This window comes from Staurois parvus, unplaced genomic scaffold, assembly GCF_062004578.1.
Source record: "Staurois parvus isolate SC_StPar_1 unplaced genomic scaffold, SC_StPar_1.0 ptg000024l, whole genome shotgun sequence".
Classification (NCBI taxonomy): domain Eukaryota; kingdom Metazoa; phylum Chordata; class Amphibia; order Anura; family Ranidae; genus Staurois; species Staurois parvus.
The window spans coordinates 108236-129940 of NW_028317820.1; the positions used below are offsets into that span (position 1 = coordinate 108236).

General features: G+C 43.2%; 1 protein-coding gene across 1 annotated transcript in view; it reads left to right on the forward strand.

Annotated features, from left to right (window-relative positions):
* Positions 1-6096: 6096 nt before the first annotated feature.
* LOC149472046 (uncharacterized) overlaps positions 6097-21705 on the forward strand; it is a 101232-nt gene continuing 85623 nt past the window's right edge. Inside the window, exon 1 of the mRNA XM_089693229.1 lies at positions 6097-6247. Coding sequence (XP_089549355.1) covers positions 6175-6247 — 73 coding nt within the window. The 5' untranslated portion in view covers positions 6097-6174. The remainder of the gene's footprint in view (positions 6248-21705) is intronic.

Genomic DNA, 21705 nt, shown 5'->3' on the forward strand with positions numbered 1-21705 from the left:
TATTTCTCACACTGGCACAAACAAAGGAGAACTATTCTACCCATTGACACCAGGGATGGGGTGCTATTCCTCCCTGTAATGATAACTCCTTGCCCCCCTTCCTGACCAGGCCATTTTTTGCGTTATGGCGCTGCATTACATTGACAATTGCGCGGTTGTGCAAAAAACACGTTTTTCTTTGTTTCTGTTATAAAAGTTTACAAATAAATAATTGTTCTTCATAAATTTAGGCCGAGATGTATTCTGCTACATGTCTTTGGTGAAATAACCCAAATTAGGATGTATTATTTAGTTTGTAGGAAAGTTATAGAGTTCACAAACTATAGTATAGATCTGATTATTGATCAATCCTGAAGTACTGACAGCCAATCTAATTTCTTGAGGTCCAAGAATGTCAGAACAGTACAGATATTCCCAAATGACAGTCCGACGTACTTCATAAGAGGAATGGCGAGTTTTTTGAAGTTGTATTTTTTTTGTCATAATTTTCTGGAAAATGAAAAAATTAAAAAAATTATTTTCACAATTTTTTTTTTACATACTGTCACCAGTGCAGTACAGCATCATCATATAACTGGCATGGCGGTGAACAGGGACACTGACTGGTGACAGTATAAAAAAATATATATATATATATTTTTTTTATTTTTTTTATTATTTTTAATTTTTTATTACATTTTTTTTATTTTTTTTAAGATTTTTTTTTCATATTTTACTATGACCAAAGTAGTACAATGTTACCATAGTAACATTGTACTACTTTGGGGAAGTGATCAGTATTTTTTTTTTTTACACAATTTGCTTATAGCAAAGAATTACTTTGCTATAAGCAAGCATTTACCAGAATGAAATCGATTCATTCAGTTTTTTTTTTTTTTGTGCTTAGCTGTGATTTGGTCACAGCTAATCACATGACATGTGCATGTGACCTGCTGTGACTATTCACAGCTAGGCACTAGTATACAATGGATGGTATGAATGAAGCCATCCATTGTATACAACTGTCATGTGACCTGCTGTGATTGGTCACAGCAGGTCACATGGTACCAGCAACGGGAGCCGGTACTCGGATCTGTCATCGGCCGTGCCCGAGGTACCCGGCCGGTGACAGATCGCGCTGCTGCGCCGCTCTGCAGTTGCGCGAACTGAGCATGTGCGGGAGCACGCCAAATGGCGTGCACCCGGCATGCAGAAGCACTTTTGCCGCCGCCAAACGGCCATTGGCCGGGCGGCAAATGGTTAATAGCAAAAAGTCAAAAATATTGTTTTTTTTCTCAAAATCGTCGGTCTTTTTTTGTTTATAGCGCAAAAAAAAAAAATGCACAGGCAATTTAATACCACTGAAAGAAAGCTCAATTCATGGGGGAAAAAAAAGACGTAAATTTCATTTGGGTGCAGCATTGCATGACCGCGCAATTGTCAGTTAAAGTAACGCAGTGCCATAACGCAACAAAAAGGGCCTGGTCAGGAAGGGGGGGGGGGGGGGTAAATCCTCTGGAGGGCGAGGGGCTAAACATTTCCCTTTGCCATGCATATCAGCCACATTTTAACATCACATGTTATATTAGTTATTTCACAGCTGGTCAGAAGTGTCTTGTTTCACAGACAGACATTCTATTGGAGGGGGCTGAGGGGGGATCTGGAAACCGCTCTTCTCTCTCTCTCTCACACAAGCAGGATTTGTCAGGATATGTCCAATGTCCATCGAGGAGCAAGGGAGGGGTCACATACACACAGACGTCCAGGGATGGACTGACAACTCACGGGGCCCCCGGACAATAGGGGATCATGGGGCCCCTGTGTCCTTGCCCAAACTCAAAAAAGCCTATGAAAAAGGTACCAGGGGCATCTCATGGGGCCCCCTACTGACCCTGGGCCCTCGGGCAGTGTCCTAGTTTCCAAATGGTCAGTCCGCCCCTGCAGATGTCCCAAACCTGCAGCCATCTCTGCCTCAAATGATTTTAAAAGTTCTCACTTTCCTCATGTACAACTTTACAGAGCTTTTACTTTAACCCCTTCCAGTCCGGACACTTTTCCCCCCTTCCAGTCCGGACACTTTTACCCCCTTCCAGTCCGGACACTTTCACCCCCCTTCCAGTCCGGACACTTTCCCCCCCTTCCAGTCCGGACACTTTCACCCCCTTCCAGTCCGGACACTTTCCCCCCCTTCCAGTCCGGACACTTTCCCCCCCTTCCAGTCCGGACACTTTCCCCCCCTTCCAGTCCGGACACTTTCACCCCCTTCCAGTCCGGACACTTTCCCCCCTTCCAGTCCGGACACTTTTACCCCCTTCCAGTCCGGACACTTTCCCCCCCTTCCAGTCCGGACACTTTCCCCCCCTTCCAGTCCGGACACTTTCACCCCCTTAAAGTCCGGACACTTTCACCCCCTTCCAGTCCGGACACTTTTACCCCCTTCCAGTCCGGACACTTTCACCCCCTTCCAGTCCGGACACTTTCCCCCCCTTCCAGTCCGGACACTTTCACCCCCTTACAGTCCGGACACTTTCACCCCCTTCCAGTCCAGACACTTTTACCCCCTTCCAGTCCGGACACTTTCACCCCCTTCCAGTCCGGACACTTTTACCCCCTTCCAGTCCAGACACTTTTACCCCCTTCCAGTCCGGACACTTTCACCCCCTTCCTGACCAGGTCAATTTTCAGCTTTCAGCGCTATCACACTTTGAATGACAATTGCGCTGTCATGCAACACTGTACCCATATGAATTTTTTAGCATTTTTTTTAGACAGATAAAACTTTATTTTGGTGGTATTTATTCACCACTGGGATTTTTTTTTTTTGGTATATAAATGAAAAAGTCCAAACATAGTTACAGCAAGGCAACGTTTCGGAGTCTCGTAGGACCCCTTCACCAGACATTTGGCTTTCTTCTCCCAGAAGATGAGTCAACCAGACAAAAACTATGACGTAGGGGACTGCAAATTACTAGCCATTAAATCAGCCTTGGAGGAGTGGCGCTTTCTATTGGAAGGGGCTGCTCACCCCAGGGGCGGACTGACCATTTGGAAACTCGGGCACTGCCCGAGGGCCCGGGGTCAGTAGGGGGCCCCATGAGATTCCCCTGGTACCTTTTTCATAGGCTTTTTTGAGTTTGGGCAAGGACACAGAGGCCCCATGATCCCCTATTGCCTGGGGGCCCCATGATCCCCTATTGCCCGGGGGCCCCATGAGTTGTCAGTTCGCCCCTTATCTTAGCCCATTTAAAACGAAATGGCACAGAACCGCTTGTGCAATTCATATGATGGAAACCGGCCCTTAGGCTTTCTTTCCCCTATTTTCATCTGGTAGTCCAGACAGCAAGTCTGTTGTTTTTAACAGCACATGCTCTCCAGCAGAATGTATCAGTTTACATGGATGAGACAAACCGCTTAGACTAGGTTCACACCTATGCAGGTTGAGTTTGACGTGTTTCTGCATTGAGTTTTGTGTTGTGTTTTTGATGCATTTTGAGGTTTGTTTGTTTTTTCTTTTTTTAATTTTTCTTGTTGCTAGGCAGACTTAAAACACAAAATGCAGCAAAACGCACTACATGCTTTTCTTCATCTTTTCCTTTGAAGTCTATAGAACCAAAAACGCAAAAAAAAAAAAAGTATTTTAAATGGAAAAAGAAACCACATCAAAAACACGGCAAAAACGCAATGCAGAAATGGCTCAAATGCAACCTGCGTAGGTGTGAACCTCGCCTTAGGGGCACTGACGGGTCTTGCAGAGGAGGAAGATCACAAACAGAAGTGTTTTTATTGTCAACCTTTCCATGAAGCTTAGTCCATCTTCCTTAAGGCGAGGTTCACACCTAGGCAATTTGCGTTTGATCCGTTCCTGCAGTGCGTTTTGCATTTTTTGCATATGTGTTGTTGATGCGTTTTGCATTTTTTTTCTTGTTGCTAGGCAGATTTGAAATGCAAAATGCAGCAAAAATGCACTACATACTTTTGTGCAGCGTTTCCATTGAAGTGTATAAAACCAAAAACGCAACTTTTTGCTTTAAAAAAAATAAAAAAACACGCATCAAAAACGTGGCCCTTTTGGAAAGGTTCAGGGACTTTTTTATATGCAAAAAGTTGCGTTTTTTATTCAATAGACTTCAATGGAAACGCTGCAGAAAAGTATGAATTGCGTTTTTGCTGCGTTTGCGTTTCAAAGCTGCCTAGCAACAAGAAAAATTGTAAAAATTGAAGAAAAAAGCATCAAAAACACGGCAAAAGCACAATGCAAAACGCAATGCAGAAACGGCTCAAACGCAACCTGCGTAGGTGTGAACCTCGCCTTAGGGGCACTGACGGGTCTTGCAGAGGAGGAAGATCACAAACAGAAGTGTTTTTATTGTCAACCTTTCCATGAAGCTCAGTCCATCTTCCTTAAGGCGAGGTTCAGACCTATGCAGTTTGCGTTTGATCCGTTCCTGCAGTGCGTTTTGCATTTTTGCACATGTGTGTTTGATGCGTTTTGCGTTTTTTTCTTGTTGCTAGGCAGATTTAAATGCAATATGCAGCAAAAACGCACTACAACTTTTCTGCACACACACCAGTGCCCCCATAACAAGCAGCTTCCTATGGGGGGCGCTGCTCGGGGGGGAGGAGCTAGAAGCACTGATGAGGGACCAGAGAAGAGGAGGATCGGGGCTGTGAAAAACCACTGCACTGAGCAAGAAAGGATGACATGATTGATATTTAAAAAGAATTTAAAACAAGGCTTTCCCCTTGATTCACACCGATGCGTTTGCCACAGCGATTTGTAGAAACGCAGTACAGTCCATTTAACATGATTTCCTATGGGACATGTTCACATCTCTGCGTTTTCACCTGGTGCGTTTTTTGGAAAGGGTCAGGGACTTTTTTAAAAGCAAAAAGTTGAGTTTTGGGTTCTATAGACTTCAATGGAAACGCTGCACAAAAGTATATAGTGCGTTTTTGCCGCATTTTAAATCCGCCTAGCAACAAGAAGACAAACCTCAAAACACATCAAAAACGCATGTGCAAAAATGCAAAACGCACTGCAGGAACAGATCAAACGCAAACTGCCTAGGTGCGAACCTCGCCTTAAGGAAGATGGACTGAGCTTCATCAAAAGGTTGACAATATAAACACTTCTGTTTGTGATCTTCCTCCTGTGCAAGACCCGTCAGTGCCTCTATGGCGAGGTTCACACCTACGCAGGTTGCGTTTGAGCCGTTTCTGCATTGCGTTTCTGCATTGCGCTTTTGCCATGTTTTTTTTTTTCATTTTTTACAATTTTTCTTGTTGCTAGGCAGCTTTGAAACGCAAAACGCAGCAAAAACGCAATTCATACTTTTCTGCAGCATTTCCATTGAAATCTATAGAATAAAAAACGCAACTTTTTGAATATAAAAAAGTCCCTGACCCTTTCCAAAAAACGCAGCGAGTGAAAACGCGGAGATGTGAACGTGTCCCATAGGAAATCATGTTAAATGGACTGTACTGCGTTTCTGCAAAATGCTGCAGAAAACGTTTAGGTGTGAACCTGGGGTTACCCAATTTTGGATTTATACTGGCAAAAGTATGTAGTCATAGGACACGCCCCCCTGCCACGCCCCTCTTAAAGGAGAATTGTAAAAAAATAAAAATGATAGGTTAAACCCACAAGTGCTTTTTTAACCTCTTCTATTCCTTTATATTGTCTTTGAGGTATTTACAAACGCAGCAATTTAGAAACTGAAGGAAAGGTTTAGCACGGGGAAACACATTTTGATAGATACGTAGTGAAGCCTTACATATAATATATGTAAAAATGTTAAAATGACTTTTTTATATGTTAAAAAAATCCGAAGAATATATTTTTAAAAATATAAACACAATTCATACTCTTCTGCAGCATTTCCATTGAAGGCTATAGAATAAAAGATGCAACTTTTTGCATATAAAAAAAGTCCCTGGCCCTTTCCAAAAAACGCAGCGGGTGAAAACGCGGAGATGTGAACGTGTCCCATAGGAAATCATGTTAAATGGACTGGAAAGACCCATCCAACGCTCTTAGAAGCGTCAGCTTTTTTGCACCCAGTGAGATGCATGGAAGGGAGGATCCGATGTTGTAGATTGTCAAATTCTGCTGCAGACGGATCTCAGTTCACTTTCACTTTCACTTTTCCCAGCAGATCTTGCAGTAGAGGATGGTTGGGAAGAAATAATCCGAATATGAGGATCAGAATATTGGAGTCCACCAAGGACGGGGTGACCGGTGTCCTCCTCCTGCTCCTCTACCACACATGTGAGTGATAGGTTGTAGACTATCCCTTGTCTTTGTGATTCCTCCAGCAGAGAAGTCCTGCTCAGCCCCTCCCTGTTTAATGTCTCTGTCCCTCTCCTCACTCTCCTCATCTTCTTTCTTCTGCTCTTCTCCTCTGCGGGAGATTCTACAACTCCATTAATTCCAGTTACCGATGGCTGGATTGCATCTCTCTAGAGAGTCAATCGAGAGTCAATCCAACCATCGGTAACTGGAATTTCTGCAGACACTGCGTACGATGGAGGGAAGAGGACGACACCGGTCTCCCTGCTCTGTCCTCCTCCCATGTCCATTGTGTATTATCGGCTCTATCCTTCCTAAACCTCAGCTAGGATAGACCATAGAATCATTGTCCGGGGTCGTCCAGCCGACAATTTCCATCATGGAGGACACTGATGGACAGAATAGACCCACCCATTCCATTTCATAGACCTCTTGGTTTGGGTTATGTAAGCATGTAAACTGGTTGCTTAGCTCCTAACTGTATCTGATTTCGAGGGACTATCCCTCATTTCGAGGGACTATCCCTCATTAGGAACAAAGTCCCTCTGCCCCTCTTTCCTCCTCGTTTGTCCCTCCTTTTGGTCTGATCTATATAGTTGTATATTTATTTTATTTATAACAGGTACTTATATAGCGCCGTCAGTTTATGCAGCACTTTACATATATATATTGTACATTTACATCAGTCCCTAACCCTCAAGGGTAGATATGAATATGAAAAATATATGAAAAATATGTTTTAAAATGCATTTCAAATATACTGTATGTCTTTAAAAATACAAATCTACATTTTTGGAATGCATTTACAAATATATGTAAAAATATATGTTAAAATGACTTTTTTATATGTTAAAAAAAATCTGAAGAATATAGTTAAAAAATATATATTTAAAAAAATTAATTCTAAAATAAAAATTAAATATTTTTTTTTAATATATTCTTTGGATTTTTTTTAACATATAAAAAAGTAATTTTTAACATTTTTACATATATTATATGTAAATGCATTCCAAAAATGTAGATTTGTATTTTTAAAGACATACAGTATATTTAAAATCCATTTTAAAAAATATTTTTTATATGTTTTGTAATAAAAACGCATTTCAATATGCTATATATATATATATATATATATATATATATATATATATATATATACACAGTTGCAAGAAAAAGTATGTGAACCCCTTGGGATTACGTGGAGTTTTGCATGAATTGGGCATAAAATGTGCTCTGAACGTCATCTAAGTCACAACAATAGAAGAACACAGTCTGCTGAACATAATACAACACAAACATTAGATGTTGCCATGGTTTAATTGCACATAACATGTAAACATTCACAGTGCAGGGAGGAAAAAGTATGTGAGGCCCTAGCTTAATGACTTCTCCCAGAGCTAATTGGAGCCAGGAGTGAGCCAACCTTGACTCCAATCAGTGTGATGATATTGGATGTGTTGCTGACAGCTGTCCTGCCCTTAAAAAACACACACCTGTTTTGGGTTTACTGGTTTCAAGAAGCACTGTCTGATGTGAACCATGCCTCGCAGAAAAGAGCTCTCAGAAGACCTACGATCAAGAATTGTTGACTTGCATGAAGCTGGAAAGGGTTACAAAAGTATCTCCAAAAGCCTTGATGTTCATGTGTCCACGATAAGACAGACTGTCTACAAATGGAGAAAGTTTAGCACTGTTGCTACTCTCCCTAGGCTTGGTCGTCCTGTAAAAATGACTGCAAGAGCACAGCGCAGAATGCTGCATGAGGCAAAGAAGAATCCCAGAGTGTCAGCTAAAGACCTACAGAAATCTCTGGCACATGCTAACATTTTTGTGGACACATCTACAATAAGGAAAACATTAAACAAGAATGGAGTACATGGGAGGACACCACGGAGGAAGCCATTGCTGTCCAAAAAGAATATTGCAGCACGTTTAAAGTTTGCAAAAGAGCACCTGGATGTTCCACAGCACTACTGGCAGAATATACTGTGGACAGATGAAACCAAGATTGAGATGTTTGGGAAGAACACACAACACTATGTGTGGAGAAAAAAAGGCACAGCACACCAACATCAAAACCTCATCCCCACTGTAAAACATGGCGGAGGGAGCATCATGGTTTGGGGCTGCTTTGCTGCCTCAGGGCCTGGACGGATTGTTGTCATTGATGGGAAAATTAATTCCAGAGTTTATCAAGACATTTTGCAGGAAAACGTACGACCATCTGTCCGCCAACTGAAGCTCCGCAGAGGATGGGTGATGCAACAGGACAATGACCCAAAGCATACAAGTAATTCAACAAAACAATGGCTGCAACAGCACAGAATACGCCTTCTGGAGTGGCCCAGTCAGAGTCCTGACCTCAACCCGATTGAAATGCTGTGGCATGACCTTAAGAGAGCGATTCACACCAGACATCCCAAGAATATTGCTACACTGAAACAGTTTTGTGAAGAGGAGTGGTCCAAAATGACTCCAGATCGTTGTGCAGGTCTGATCTGCAACTACAGGAAACGTTTGGTTGAGGTTATTGCTGCCAAAGGAGGGTCAACCAGTTATTAAGTCCAAAGGTTCACATACTTTTTCCTCCCTGCACTGTGAATGTTTACATGTTATGTGCAATTAAACCATGGCAACATCTAATGTTTGTGTAGTATTATGTTCAGCAGACTGTGTTCTTCTATTGTTGTGACTTAGATGACGTTCAGAGCACATTTTATGCCCAATTCATGCAAAACTCCACGTAATCCCAAGGGGTTCACATACTTTTTCTTGCAACTGTATATATATATATATATATATATATATATATATATATATATATATAGGAAATATTTGGAAATAATATTTTTAAAATATATTTCAAATATATTTTTTCTTCCATGTGGGGGTCTTTGGAGGGTGGGAGGATACCGGAGTACTCAGACTTCACTACTTATCTATCAAAATGTGTTTCCCCGTGCTAAACCTTTCCTCCAGTTTCTAAATTGCTGTGTTTGTAAATTCCTTAAAGACAATATAAAGGAATAGAAATGGTTAAAAAAGCACTTGTGGGTTTAACCTATCATTTTTTTTTTTACAATTCTTCTTTAAGAGGGGTGTGGTAGGAGGCGTGTCCTACGACTACATACTTTTGCCAGTATAAATCCAAAATTGGGTAACCCCAGGTTCACACCTAAGCGTTTTCTGCAGCATTTTGCAACAATGCAGTACAGTCTATTTAACATGATTTCCTATGGGACACGTTCACACTGCATTTTCACACAGTGCATTTTTTGGAAAGGGAAAGGGATTTTTTTTGAACGCAAAAAGTTGCGTTTTTGTTTCTATAGACTTTATTGGAAATGCTGCAGAAAAGCATGTAGTGCGTTTTTGCTGCATTTTGCTTTTCAAATCTGCCTAGCAACAAGGAAAATTTTAAAAAAGAAAAAAAAAGCATCACAAACACGGCAAAAGCGCAATGCAAAAGCAATGCAGTAACGGCTCAAACGCAACCTGCGTAGGTGTGAACCGCGCCTTAGAGGCACTGACGGGTCTTGCAGAGGAGGAAGATCACAAACAGAAGTGTTTTTATTGTCAACCTTTCCGTGAAGCTCAGTCCATCTTCCTTAAGGCGAGGTTCGCACCTAGGCAGTTTGCGTTTTATCCTTTCCTGCACTGCGTTTTGCATTTTTGAACATGCCTTTTTGATGTGTTTTGAGGTTTGTTTTCCTGTTGCTAGGCATATTTAAAATGCGGCAAAAACGCACTATATACTTTTGTGCAGCGTTTCCATTGAAGTCTATAGAACCAAAAACGCAACTTTTTGCGTTTAAAAAAGTCCCTGACCCTTTCCAAAAACCGCACCGGTGAAAATGCAGAGATGTGAACATGTCCCATAGGAAATCATGTTAAATAGATTGTACTGCTTTTCTGCAAAACGCTGCAGAAAACGCATCGGTGTGGATCGAGGGGAAAGCCTTGTTTTTTAAATATCAAACATGTCATCCTTTCTTGCTCAGTCCAGTGGTTTTTCACAGCCCCGAACCTCCTCTTCTCGGGTCCCTCGTTATTGCTTCTAGCTCCTCCCCCCGAGCAGCGCCCCCCATAGGAAGCTGCTTGTTATGGGGGCAGTGGTGTGTGTGCTCGCTCTTGAGCCCTGCTTTCTGCATCCACAAGACACAGCAGAGTGGGACTCTTCCGCGCCCCTACTCCCTTCTCACAGGCTGTGATTGACAGCAGCGGGAGTAAATGGCTCCCACTGCTGTCTCAGCCAATGAGGAGGGAAAGACCCAGGAGAGCTGGGACTCCTGTGCACATCGCTGGACCAATATCAGGCTGAGGCAGGGGCGGACTGACCATTTGTAAACTCGGGCACTGCCCGAGGGCCCGGGGTCAGTAGGGGGCCCCATGAGATGCCCCTGGTACCTTTTTCATAGGCTTTTTTGTTTGGGCAAGGATACAGGGGCCCCATGATCCCCTAATGCTCGGGGGCCCCATGAGTTGTCAGTCCACCCCTGGGCTGAGGTATTAGTGGGGGGGCTGGGGAGGGGGGCCGGGGAGGGGGGCCACTGAACACTGAAGGTTTTTTCTACCTACATGCATACAAAACCTTCAACCTTTACAACTGTTTTAACCCTTTCACTGCCATGCATGTCAGACTAAAGGTGGGAATACACGATTAGAAAATCAACTGATCGGTTAACCGACGACTGAGAGGCGTTTGTTCGTTGGTCGAAATCGTGGCCCACATTAACCAATCTAAAAAAATCGTTTGTCAGGCAATACGTAGTGTTGACATCTTCCGTACAAGTGGAAGTGATGCGGCGTGCGTGTGACCTTGTAGCCACGCCCTTCCGGCCAGAACGATCGATATACACAACGATGACCAGCAATGAGTATGATATGGTTTATTATATGACCTATATACATAAATAGTGATACATAAAATATAATCTGCAGAATTCTGGTCTCATCATCTCATTGGGCCAATCTACTTTTAACATTTGGATTTTTCGTTCGTGTCTACGAAGACATAAACCTCCGGGTCATCTTCTGTTTCCACTTATGCGTGATAGCGCTTGAGATTTTTTTTCGTACGACCGTCATACCACCACATAGAAAATCGGTCGTTCGTATGCGAAATGACAACATTTTTCACTGTTGTTCAACCGGATTTTTTCATTCACAATATTGTTATTGGTTAAAACATCCTGCTCATCAACAAAGAGAAAATCGTTCGATCAGCAGTTCCGCAAAATTTTTCGTACAATTTTCTTATCGTGTGTATGGGGCATCGTGTCAGAACAGAACTGCTTCCGGCTGGCCAGTTCAGAATCGGTACATTGATGGCAATGTCAGGCGTTCAGTGAACGAACACGTACATCCATCCGAGGTCCAGAACTCCCTGCGGCGATGAATGAATGCGGTCCATGGCTGTGGATGTAAACTGTTGTGGCGGTTGTGCCATCTCACTTATTCACTTGATGATAAATATAATAAGGGATTACAACCAGGGGCGGACTGACCATTTTGAAACTCAGGCACTGCCCGAGGGCCCAGGGTCAGTAGGGGGCCCCATGAGATGCCCCTGGTACCTTTTTCATAGGCTTTTTTGAGTTTGGGCAAGGACACAGGGGCCCCATGATCCCCTATTGCCCGGGGGCCCCATGAGTTGTCAGTCCGCCCCTGATTACAACCTTTTGTCTAGACATGAATTTAGCCAATCCTCATGCGGCTATTACCAATGATGTTAATACCAAATGATAACAACTATGCAAAAAATAAAGATCGAATTTATTTACCCAGAAAAGAAGATGACTACTAATCAGTTATAACAAAGTATAATGTAGCCGGTATAACTTTACAAGTAGTGATACTACGATGCAAATACAGAATGTTACCAATACATAGAGGTGACTACGGGAAAGAAACAGAGGATGATGGTGGCACCTTACGCAGACATCCTGACGCCTGGGCTCCAAGAGAGAAGTGGGGGTCTTGCTTTGGTGTTATGTACTCTTAAAAGTCACACCCTTCCACATATCTAAGGCTAGGTTCACATCTGTGCGGGGGGGGGGGGCAGAGCTGCTGCGAATCCGCACAAAAATCCATGCAGCAGCTCCACCCACACAGAGGAATGCAGACCAGCGGGAGGGCTCGTGAGGAGAGGAGAGCTGGTAATTGGCATTACTCAGAGGGGACATTTACACTGATCATCAGTGCACTGATGATCAGTGTGCCTTGATGACTAGTGTAGCCCCAGCAGTGCCACCTGTCAGTGCCGATCAATGCCACCTGCCAGTGCCCATCAGTGCCACATCAATGCCGCATATCAGTGCTTACCAGTGTACATCAATGCCACATATCAGTACCCATCTGTGCTGCCTTTCAGTGCCACCTATCAGTGCCAGTCAGTGCTGTCAATCAGTGCCGCCTATCAGTGCACATAAGTGCCGCCTATCAGTGCCACCTATCAGTGCACATCAGTGCTGCCTATCAGTGCCGCCTATCAGTGCCATATGAGTGCTGCCTTTTAGTGCCCATCAGTGATGCCTGTCAATGCCCATTGTAGCAATTGTACGTACAAATATGGATGCGAACCTCCATTTTGCCAAAGGTCCTCCATCTTGTATCATTTCTCACTCCAAATCAGCTCCCCCCTCCCTCTCTGTTGAGTGACACATGGTCCCTGTGTGCTGGGTTCAGAAGTGCACAGGACACAGTTGGATATCCTTCATGGTTGTAAACCCAATTAGCTGATGCCAGGGTGTCTGGCAAACTCTTGCTCTGAAGCTAATCATAAAGCCATAAACCCGTCAGTCACTGGACTTCAAAAACATTCCAGAATAACCGTAAAACATACATCCCATTTAAAAAAACACTTTTCCATATAATTTCATATCTTAAGATAGGGCATACTTACAATGAAGCAAAGCATATATTCAAATAGCTCAGTTTAATGCGAGTCGCCTGATATCTTACACCCCTAGTTAAAGTCTACAGGAGAGCAGAAAGCCATATAGTTCTAGCTGGAATAGTAAGATATGGCATATTTGATGTCTGGACATTCAGGATATTATTCTGCATATTAATCTACCAGTGGATAGGATGCTACATGTCCCTATGGAAGGTTATTGACCATGATATAAACTGGAAGGGACTTGGTCATAGCCTGAGTTCCCCGTCTAAACACCCCTCCCCAAATAAAGCGATTGGTTCTCTGCTGTAAGGAGACACCCTGCTGGGTTCCTAGAAAAAGGCTGTTATGCTTGGGGAAGAAAGTTGAAAGAGATCTCCCTTTTAAAACCAGGAACCAACTTTGGGAGAAAAGGCACCCTTTTGCTCAGGTCCCTTGAAGCTGCTTAAACCAAGGCTGACAGCAAGTATTCTACCTTTCTAAACTTCTTCTGTTATCTCTCTGTTGTGTTATTGCTCTCTGTATTTATATATATATATATATATATAAGTGGGATCCACACTGGATGCAGAGTCCAAGGAACAGCCAGTATTTACCAGAACCCCTGAAGGTAGGGATGGCCGATGATGCATGCTATTGCCAGGACTCAGTCCCTGGGTTCTCCCCACCCGCTCACAGGGCTGGGATTGAAGCCATAGGCAGATTGATGGATGTCTGTAGGAAGCAATTGAAAGCAATTAAAAGCCTGTGGATCCTTGCCGAACTCTTGAAGCTGTGTTGGGCCAGAGCGCCAAAGCCTTATAATTCACAGCTCATTCAGCTTCTAGTTTTAAGTTATGCAAAAAGAACAGAAGAATAATAAACAAGGAAAAAGAAAGAGGGAACAGTAAGAAAAGCAAAAACAAAAAAATGAAAGAAAATAAAAAAGGTACAGATTTAATGCTGCTCCAACTACTACTTTTACTTTACATACAGTATTACACTTTTGGTTGTTAAAGAGCAATCTATAGTCATAAACCAAAAAAATAAAATGAAAAAAAATAATAATAATGAAACAATAAATAGTTGCCCTGAAAACTATTGCTAACTGCATTATTATTATTATTATTATTATTATACAGGATTTATGGCACCAACAGTGTGCTCAGCGCTTTACAATATAACGGGAGACAATACAGCAACAATAAAGTTCAATACAAGAGGATTAGGAGGGCCCTGCTCCTGGACAGGGGTGGACTGACAACTCATGGGGCCCCCGGCAATAGGGGATCATGGGGCCCCTGTGTCCTTGCCCAAAAAAAAAAGCCTATGAAAAAGGTACCAGGGGCATCTCATGGGGCCCCATACTGACCCCGGGCCCTCGGGCAGTGCCCCAGTTTCCAAATGGTCAGTTTGCCCCTGCTCCTGGAAGCTTACAATCTAGGATTAAAAAACAAGAAAACAACAAAAAAAAAAACAAAACAAAACATTGCAGCAGTTACTTGACAAAAGGCAACTCCTCCCCCGTACTAGTAATCAACAGTATACATTTGTAGGTCAGGTACACAAAAAATGGAGAGAGTAAATAAAATTGATTGAAAAACTTTTAGAATTCTAGATAAACCTGACTGCACTTTATTACTCCAATTTAGAGGCTTCTCCCTAAAACAAAACAAACCAAAATACAATAAAAACAGCATGGGGGAGGGCGGAAATGATCACATCCATTCAATTTGCAGAGCTGTTCATCTGGTGAAACTGCATCTACATTTGTTCAGTTCAATGGAGGGGGGGGGGGGGGGGGCAAAAACAAATGTTATTAGGCTGTTCTCTCTCCAAGATTTGCATTTATGCAGATTTTTTTTTCAATCTATATTTATTTCAGGTACTTATATAGTGCCATCAATTTCCGCAGAGCTTTACATATATATTGTACATTCACATCAGTCCCTAACCCTCAAGGGGTGTACAATCTAAGGTCCCTAACGCTCAAGGGGTGTACAATCTAAGGTCCCTAACCCTCAAGGTGGGTACAATCTAAGGTCCCTAACTCACATTCATACATACACATACTAGGGACAATTAGGCAGGAGCCAAATAACCTAACAGCATGCCTTTGGAGAGTGGGAGGAAACCGGAGTACCCAGAGGAAACCCACACAGGCACAGGGAGAACATGCAAACTCCAGGCAGGTAGTGCCGTGGTTGGGATTCAAACTGATGACCCTAGTACTGCCAGGCGGAAGTGCCGACCACATAGCAGATAAAGTGAACCAGAAAAATACCCCTTTACGGACAATAGATAGAGCTGGTGGGAATGAATACTTAGTTACTATTATCGTTAGCTCCATCTAGTGGCCATAATGCAATACTTTCCTGATTCACTCTACCTGTATGAATGAAAAACATTCCACCTTATCAAAAAATAGCCTAATAACATTTGTTTTTTTCCCCCATTTTCATGAATAAATGAACATCCTGTTTCCAAAATAGCTTTGCAAATTGTTTTGTAAATACACCCGTTAAACTGAAAACTTTCTGCATTAATTGATGGCTAACACGGTGCAAGATCCCACTATAGCTAGACTGTGAAAAGGAGACTAGGGTCTCTCTTGCTGACTGAGTAGAGGACTGGGTAAGGTTACTGAAGGAAGGAGATGAAGAGCCGGCAACTCGTTCTTCTGAATATAGTGGTTTATTAACACAGCTGGAGTACGGAAGATACAGCGGCTTACTCGTTTCGGCTGTTAGCCTTACTCATAGTCATGGCTTTTGTAGCACCCTCTAGTGTTAGGAAGAGTGAGGTAAACTTATGGCTTACTCATAGTAGCTATGTGAGTCTGAATTTACTGTGTGTTCAGTGTGAGGTCAGGCTGGACGACCAGGCCTCTATTGCCTTCCCCTGGTTCTGGAGGTTCATGGAAACTTCTAGAAACTAGTGGGCGGAGGTAAGGAGGCAGGATCTGAATACTTAAGGGAATCTGGCCAATGCCCAGGCAGGATGCCTGGCAAGGTGGCTAGGTCAGCTCTTAAATATGAGAGGGCCCTGCCAGCAGGGGAGATGGATTATTGAGTTGCTGAACTGTGGTCTGGGAGGGGGCCCTGGGGAAGGGGGGCTCTGCCTCCAGACGGGAGGTTGAAGGACTGGAAGCTGAAAGAGGGAGCTCCACTATCCCACAGTCTACTGGAAAAGGAAAGCCTGCTTAGCCTGGAGGACAACTAACCCAGCAAAAAGCCTGAAAGCACTTTTGTCCACAGCTGCAGGACACAAGGGACAGTGTGATTACCTCTACACCCCCGGGGCTTACAAGGGAGAGGACTGCCAGGTACAATACTCAGCAAGTTCTCCCTGGGACAGTGCTAAGGACTGTTCTGGAATCCCTTGCTCTGGGATACTCTTCAGGGCAGCCAGGTGGGTGGGTAGTGTCCAGCTGTGGTCTGAAGAGATTCATCCAAGGGGACTTAGTGCTCCTTAAAGAGACATGGTAACTGATCCGCTAAGAGACTGATGCCTCTCCGGAGGGAGTAGAGTCCAGGATCTATCATTTGTTTTTGTACAGAAAACAGGAAGTTGTCCTCAAAGTTTGTGTTCTACTAGTCAAGTTGGACATCCCACATACCCCTAGACCCTATCCAAGTTGTTTCCCCTAAATAAAATAACAAAACAAGGCCGTGGATTGGTTACTGTCTCTGAAAGAAAGTGGGAAAAATGCGTGTTGCCTGGCTGTGCAGGGAGTAGGGGGACCCAATATTCAGCGACTCCTTAGGGGGTAGCACTACACTACGATTGAGGATAACAGTCAAAATGCGCAAGCTGCTGTATCTTCTGTACTCCACCTGTATTAATAAATCACTATATTCAGAATAACAAGTTGCCGGCTCTTCATCTCCTTCCTTCATGTTGTCCCTGGGTGTTAGGAAGGCACCATGACCTAGCGAACAGTCTGCTCGCCGCCTCTGGGAATCCATCTGGGCGTTGTCTTTCTTTCTACATGTCTGGGTAATATTATTATGCAAAATGTTATATTTACCTGGCTAAAAAAAAAGGGAGAAAAATTTTCTAAAAAAGGATGTTCTTTTGTCCCGGACCCATTTATTCCCTTTATAGCAATAGAAGAGGAATGTATGAGATACCTCCTCTTCTGTATATGTGTGTTTATGGTTGTGAATAATATGTGTTCTTTCGTGCAGAGTTTCAGAGTTCAATTCGTATTTATTCCTATTAATATATAACACGTTGCTGTGCTGTACAGTGAGATCTTTGTATATTTTGGCAGTAAAGACAACCCAATCTAAAAGATAAGAGGATTATTCAGCCTTAATCTAGCTATTGTAGCAAAACATTGACCTTTGTCCCAAATGATAAAAAGTACTGGAAAGCAAAAAGAAGAAGAAAGAACCCTAATCTGTAAACCCATATATATAAAATATATTTTTCATGATCTTCTGATTCGATGACATCCACTTTTCAGGTGCCAGTTGGTAGCTCTTCCTGTTGGAATGAGTGGAGCTCTTCTGCCGACATATGAATGTTCAATGCTGTAGTACTCTAAGCCCAGGCTGCGTGATGAGGTCACCTAATGGAGCCTGGAATTTAGGTATCTGAGTTGAATGGCACTGGCTGTCCTTTAGCCCAGAATACTACATCTAGTGGAGGAGAAGTATTGAAAGGGGGGAGGGCAGATCTGGATTTAAGGTGAATAATATTGCAAAAGCTGCAATAGACAGTTTTCTATAGGCCTAAGATGTTAGATCAGTCGTTCTCAACCCTTTTACTCCAGAGGAACCCTTGGAATAATTTTTAGGGCCCAGATAACCCCTGGTAAGATTAATCCATTGGGGGTGGATGGGAAAATGCCCCCTACATTGGTTGTGGTAAGAGGGAAGAATACTTCCCTTAAAGGGCTTTGGATCTGGGACTGTGCAGGCACCATCAGATGGGAGGTCAGTTAGTCACAGTTCAAGGAACCCCTAGCCACCACTGGAGGAACCCTATGGCTTCATAGAACCCTGGTTGAGAATAGTTGCATTAAATGGTGGTTGGGTAGAAATTAGAGAGTAGTTGGGTACAAGATAGAACTGGGCTGAGGTTAGCGGGGGCATTTGCCTCCAGGCCAGTCATAAATAAATGTGTTTGGAGAGTGGCCCCTGGGTGGAGATGCTTCGCTATTTAGACATCAGAGTAGAACTCTTGGTAAGATTAGTCCATCGGGGGTGGAGAGGGAAAATGCACCTTACATTAGTTGTAGTAAGTGGGAAGAATGCTTCCCTTACAGGAGTGACCAGAATGACACACTTGAAGTCATAGTGCTTGCTCCGCTAAGTGGCTTTGGACCTGGGACTATACAGGCACCATCAGATGGGATATCAGTGAGCCACAGCTCAAGGAACCCCTAGCCACCACTGGAGTAACCATATGGCTTCATAGAATCCTGGTTGAGAATGGTTGCATTAAATGATGATTAGGTAGAAATTAGAGAGTAGTTGGGTACAGGATAGAACAGGGCTGAGATTAGCGGGGGGCATTTGCCTCCAGGCCAGTCATAAATAAATGTGTTTGGAGAGTGGCCCCTGGGTGGAGATGCTTCACTATTTAGACATCAGAGTAGAACTCTTGGTAAGATTAGTCCATCGGGGGTGCAGAGGGAACATGCACCTTACATTCGTTGTAGTAAGTGAGAAGAATGCTTCCCTTACAGGAGTGGCCAGAATGACACACTTGAAGTCATAGTGCTTGCTCCGCTAAGTGCCTTTGGACCTGGGACTATACAGGCACCATCAGATGGGAGATCAGTTAGCCACAGCTCAAGGTACCCCTAGCCACCACTGGAGTAACCCTATGGCTTCATAGAATCCTGGTTGAGAATGGTTGCATTAAATGGTGATTGGGTAGAAATTAGAGGGTAGTTGGGTATAGGATAGAACTGGGCTGAGGTTGGGGGGGGTGCATTTGCCCCCAGGCCAGTCCTAAATAGATGTGTTTGAAGAGTGGCCCCTGGGCTGAGACACTACTCTATTTAAACATCAGAGTAGGACCCAAAGTCAATGACACATGCTGGGCATTATATAGCTACCTGCTGCATGTTCAGACCTGCAATTACAATGCCCACACTGACTTCCTTTTGTGCTTTGAGATGTCATGTGACCAAATGCAAAGAGCTGCAAAAAAGGTTGATGCTGAAAAATGTGAATCTGTACTGTATCATGAAAGGTCCACTTGCTTGTATTTGCCCCCAAGCCAAAGGGTTCTCTTAATCCCTGGTTGGGTGTGCAGGCACAATAGATGATCAACTGATTGCTGGGTTAGCTGGCTAGTATTGTCCAGCAATGGACAGCCAACATCTCATGTCATTGGGTACCCTTAGGTTTTTCGTCCTTTATTAATATTGTTCCTGCCCAAGCCCCTTTCACACGATCATAGATTTTACTTTATTTTGTTGGGAGGGAAGACAGCAACATATTTTTGGGCAGTTGGCCGGGGCTTGTTGTAATAGTGTGATTCCCAAAAGTTATCAAAAAAATGATGCTTTATTGCAATTAGCACATATTTAGACATTTAGGTAAATACCACAGTTAGCCATCACCACAAGATGAGACAATACCAAAAACCTAAAACAAAAATAATAAAAGAAAGAAGTCATGACCGGCCATGTACAGTTGTGACCAAAATTATTCAACCCCCAATGCTGTAAAGGGGTTTAGGGACTATAGTGTACATTTGGAATTGTATTCAGAATCAAATCCTACAAGGACGTTGTAACTACCCAAATGCAACTAAAATGACATCAATTGTTTATGTAATACAGTAGTAAATGGTTCTTATGTGGTTTCTTCATTGCCACAATTATTCAACCCCTTAAAGACTACCACTCTGAAGAACAGAGGTTCATACAGGTGCTTTCCATCAGGTATTGAAAACACCTGTGGATGTCACCGAGCAGCAATCAAGCATAATAAGCACCAATTAGGCAGCTTTAAAATGACTGTGATACTCAGCTCCTTCTAGACATTTACTGGTGTGGTTACAAACATGGTGAAGGCAAGAGAATGGTCCAGGAAGACAAGAGAAGAGGTGATTTCTCTTCACAGGAAGGGCAATGGCTATAAGAAGATTGCAAAGATGTTAAACATACCAAGAGACACCTTAGGAAGCATCATTCGCAAATTCAAGGCAAAGGGCACTGTTGAAACGCTACCTGGTCGTGGCAGAAAGAAGATGCTGACTTCGACTGCTGTGCGCTACCTGAAGCGTAGAGTGGAGAGAAGTCCCCGTGTGACTGCTGAGGAACTGAGAAAAGATTTGTCAGATGTGGGTACAGAAGTTTCAGCCCAGACAATAAGACGCACACTGCGTAATGAAGGCCTCCGTGCCAGAACTCCCAGGCGTACCCCCTTGCTGTCTCCAAAGAATAAGAAGAGTCGACTGCAGTATGCCAAAAGCCATGTGGACAAACCACAAAAGTTGTGGGATAGTGTTCTGTGGACTGATGAAACAAAATTAGAACTGTTTGGGCCCATGGATCAACGCTATGTTTGGAGGAGGAAGAACAAGGCCTATGATGAAAAGAACACCTTGCCTACTGTGAAGCATGGTGGAGGGTCAATCATGCTTTGGGGCTGTTTTGCTTCTGCAGGTACAGGGAAGCTTCAGCGTGTGCAAGGTACCATGAATTCTCTTCAGTACCAGGAGATATTGGATGGAAACGTGATGCAGTCCGTCACACACCTGAGGCTTGGGAGACGTTGGACCTTTCAACAGGACAATGATCCCAAGCATACCTCCAAGTCCACTAGAGCATGGTTGCAGAGGAAAGGCTGGAACATTTTGGAGTGGCCATCGCAGTCACCAGACTTAAATCCGATTGAGAACCTCTGGTGGGACTTAAAGAAAGCAGTTGCAGTGCGCAAGCCTAAGAATGTGACTGAACTGGAGGCCTTTGCCCATGAAGAATGGGCGAAGATACCCGTAGATCGCTGCAAGACACTTGTGTCAAGCTATGCTTCACGTTTAAAAGCTGTTATAACTGTAAAAGGATGCTGTACTAAGTACTAAGATTGAATGTCACTTGGGGGTTGAATAAAACTGATAATGCTGTGAGCACAGAAAAGACATTTGTGGTTATTTCATTATAACTGTTATGTTATATTTGTCTGACCTACAAGTGCCTCTTTAATGTAAATGTAAGCAAGATGACTGAATGATCAAAAGCAATGTCAAACTGGCCAAAACACTCAATTTCAGTGGGGGTTGAATAATTTTGGTCACAACTGTATATGTGTGTGCTGTAAAGACAACGACATAAGGTCTTATGTATATACAACACAGGCACATTGGAAACACCACCATGTAGGGGATGTACACGAATAATCAAAACATATGAGGCTGTGCATCAAAATTGCTATGCAAAACATTAGTACTAATGGAATATATGGACTGAGAAGCCCAGCTAGACAATGCTAAAATACTGGTATAGAATCCAACTCAGACATGAATCAAAAAGGGGGATCTATGCAACACATAAATGAACATGTAGCTGCTAATAGGTGCACCTTATCGACAA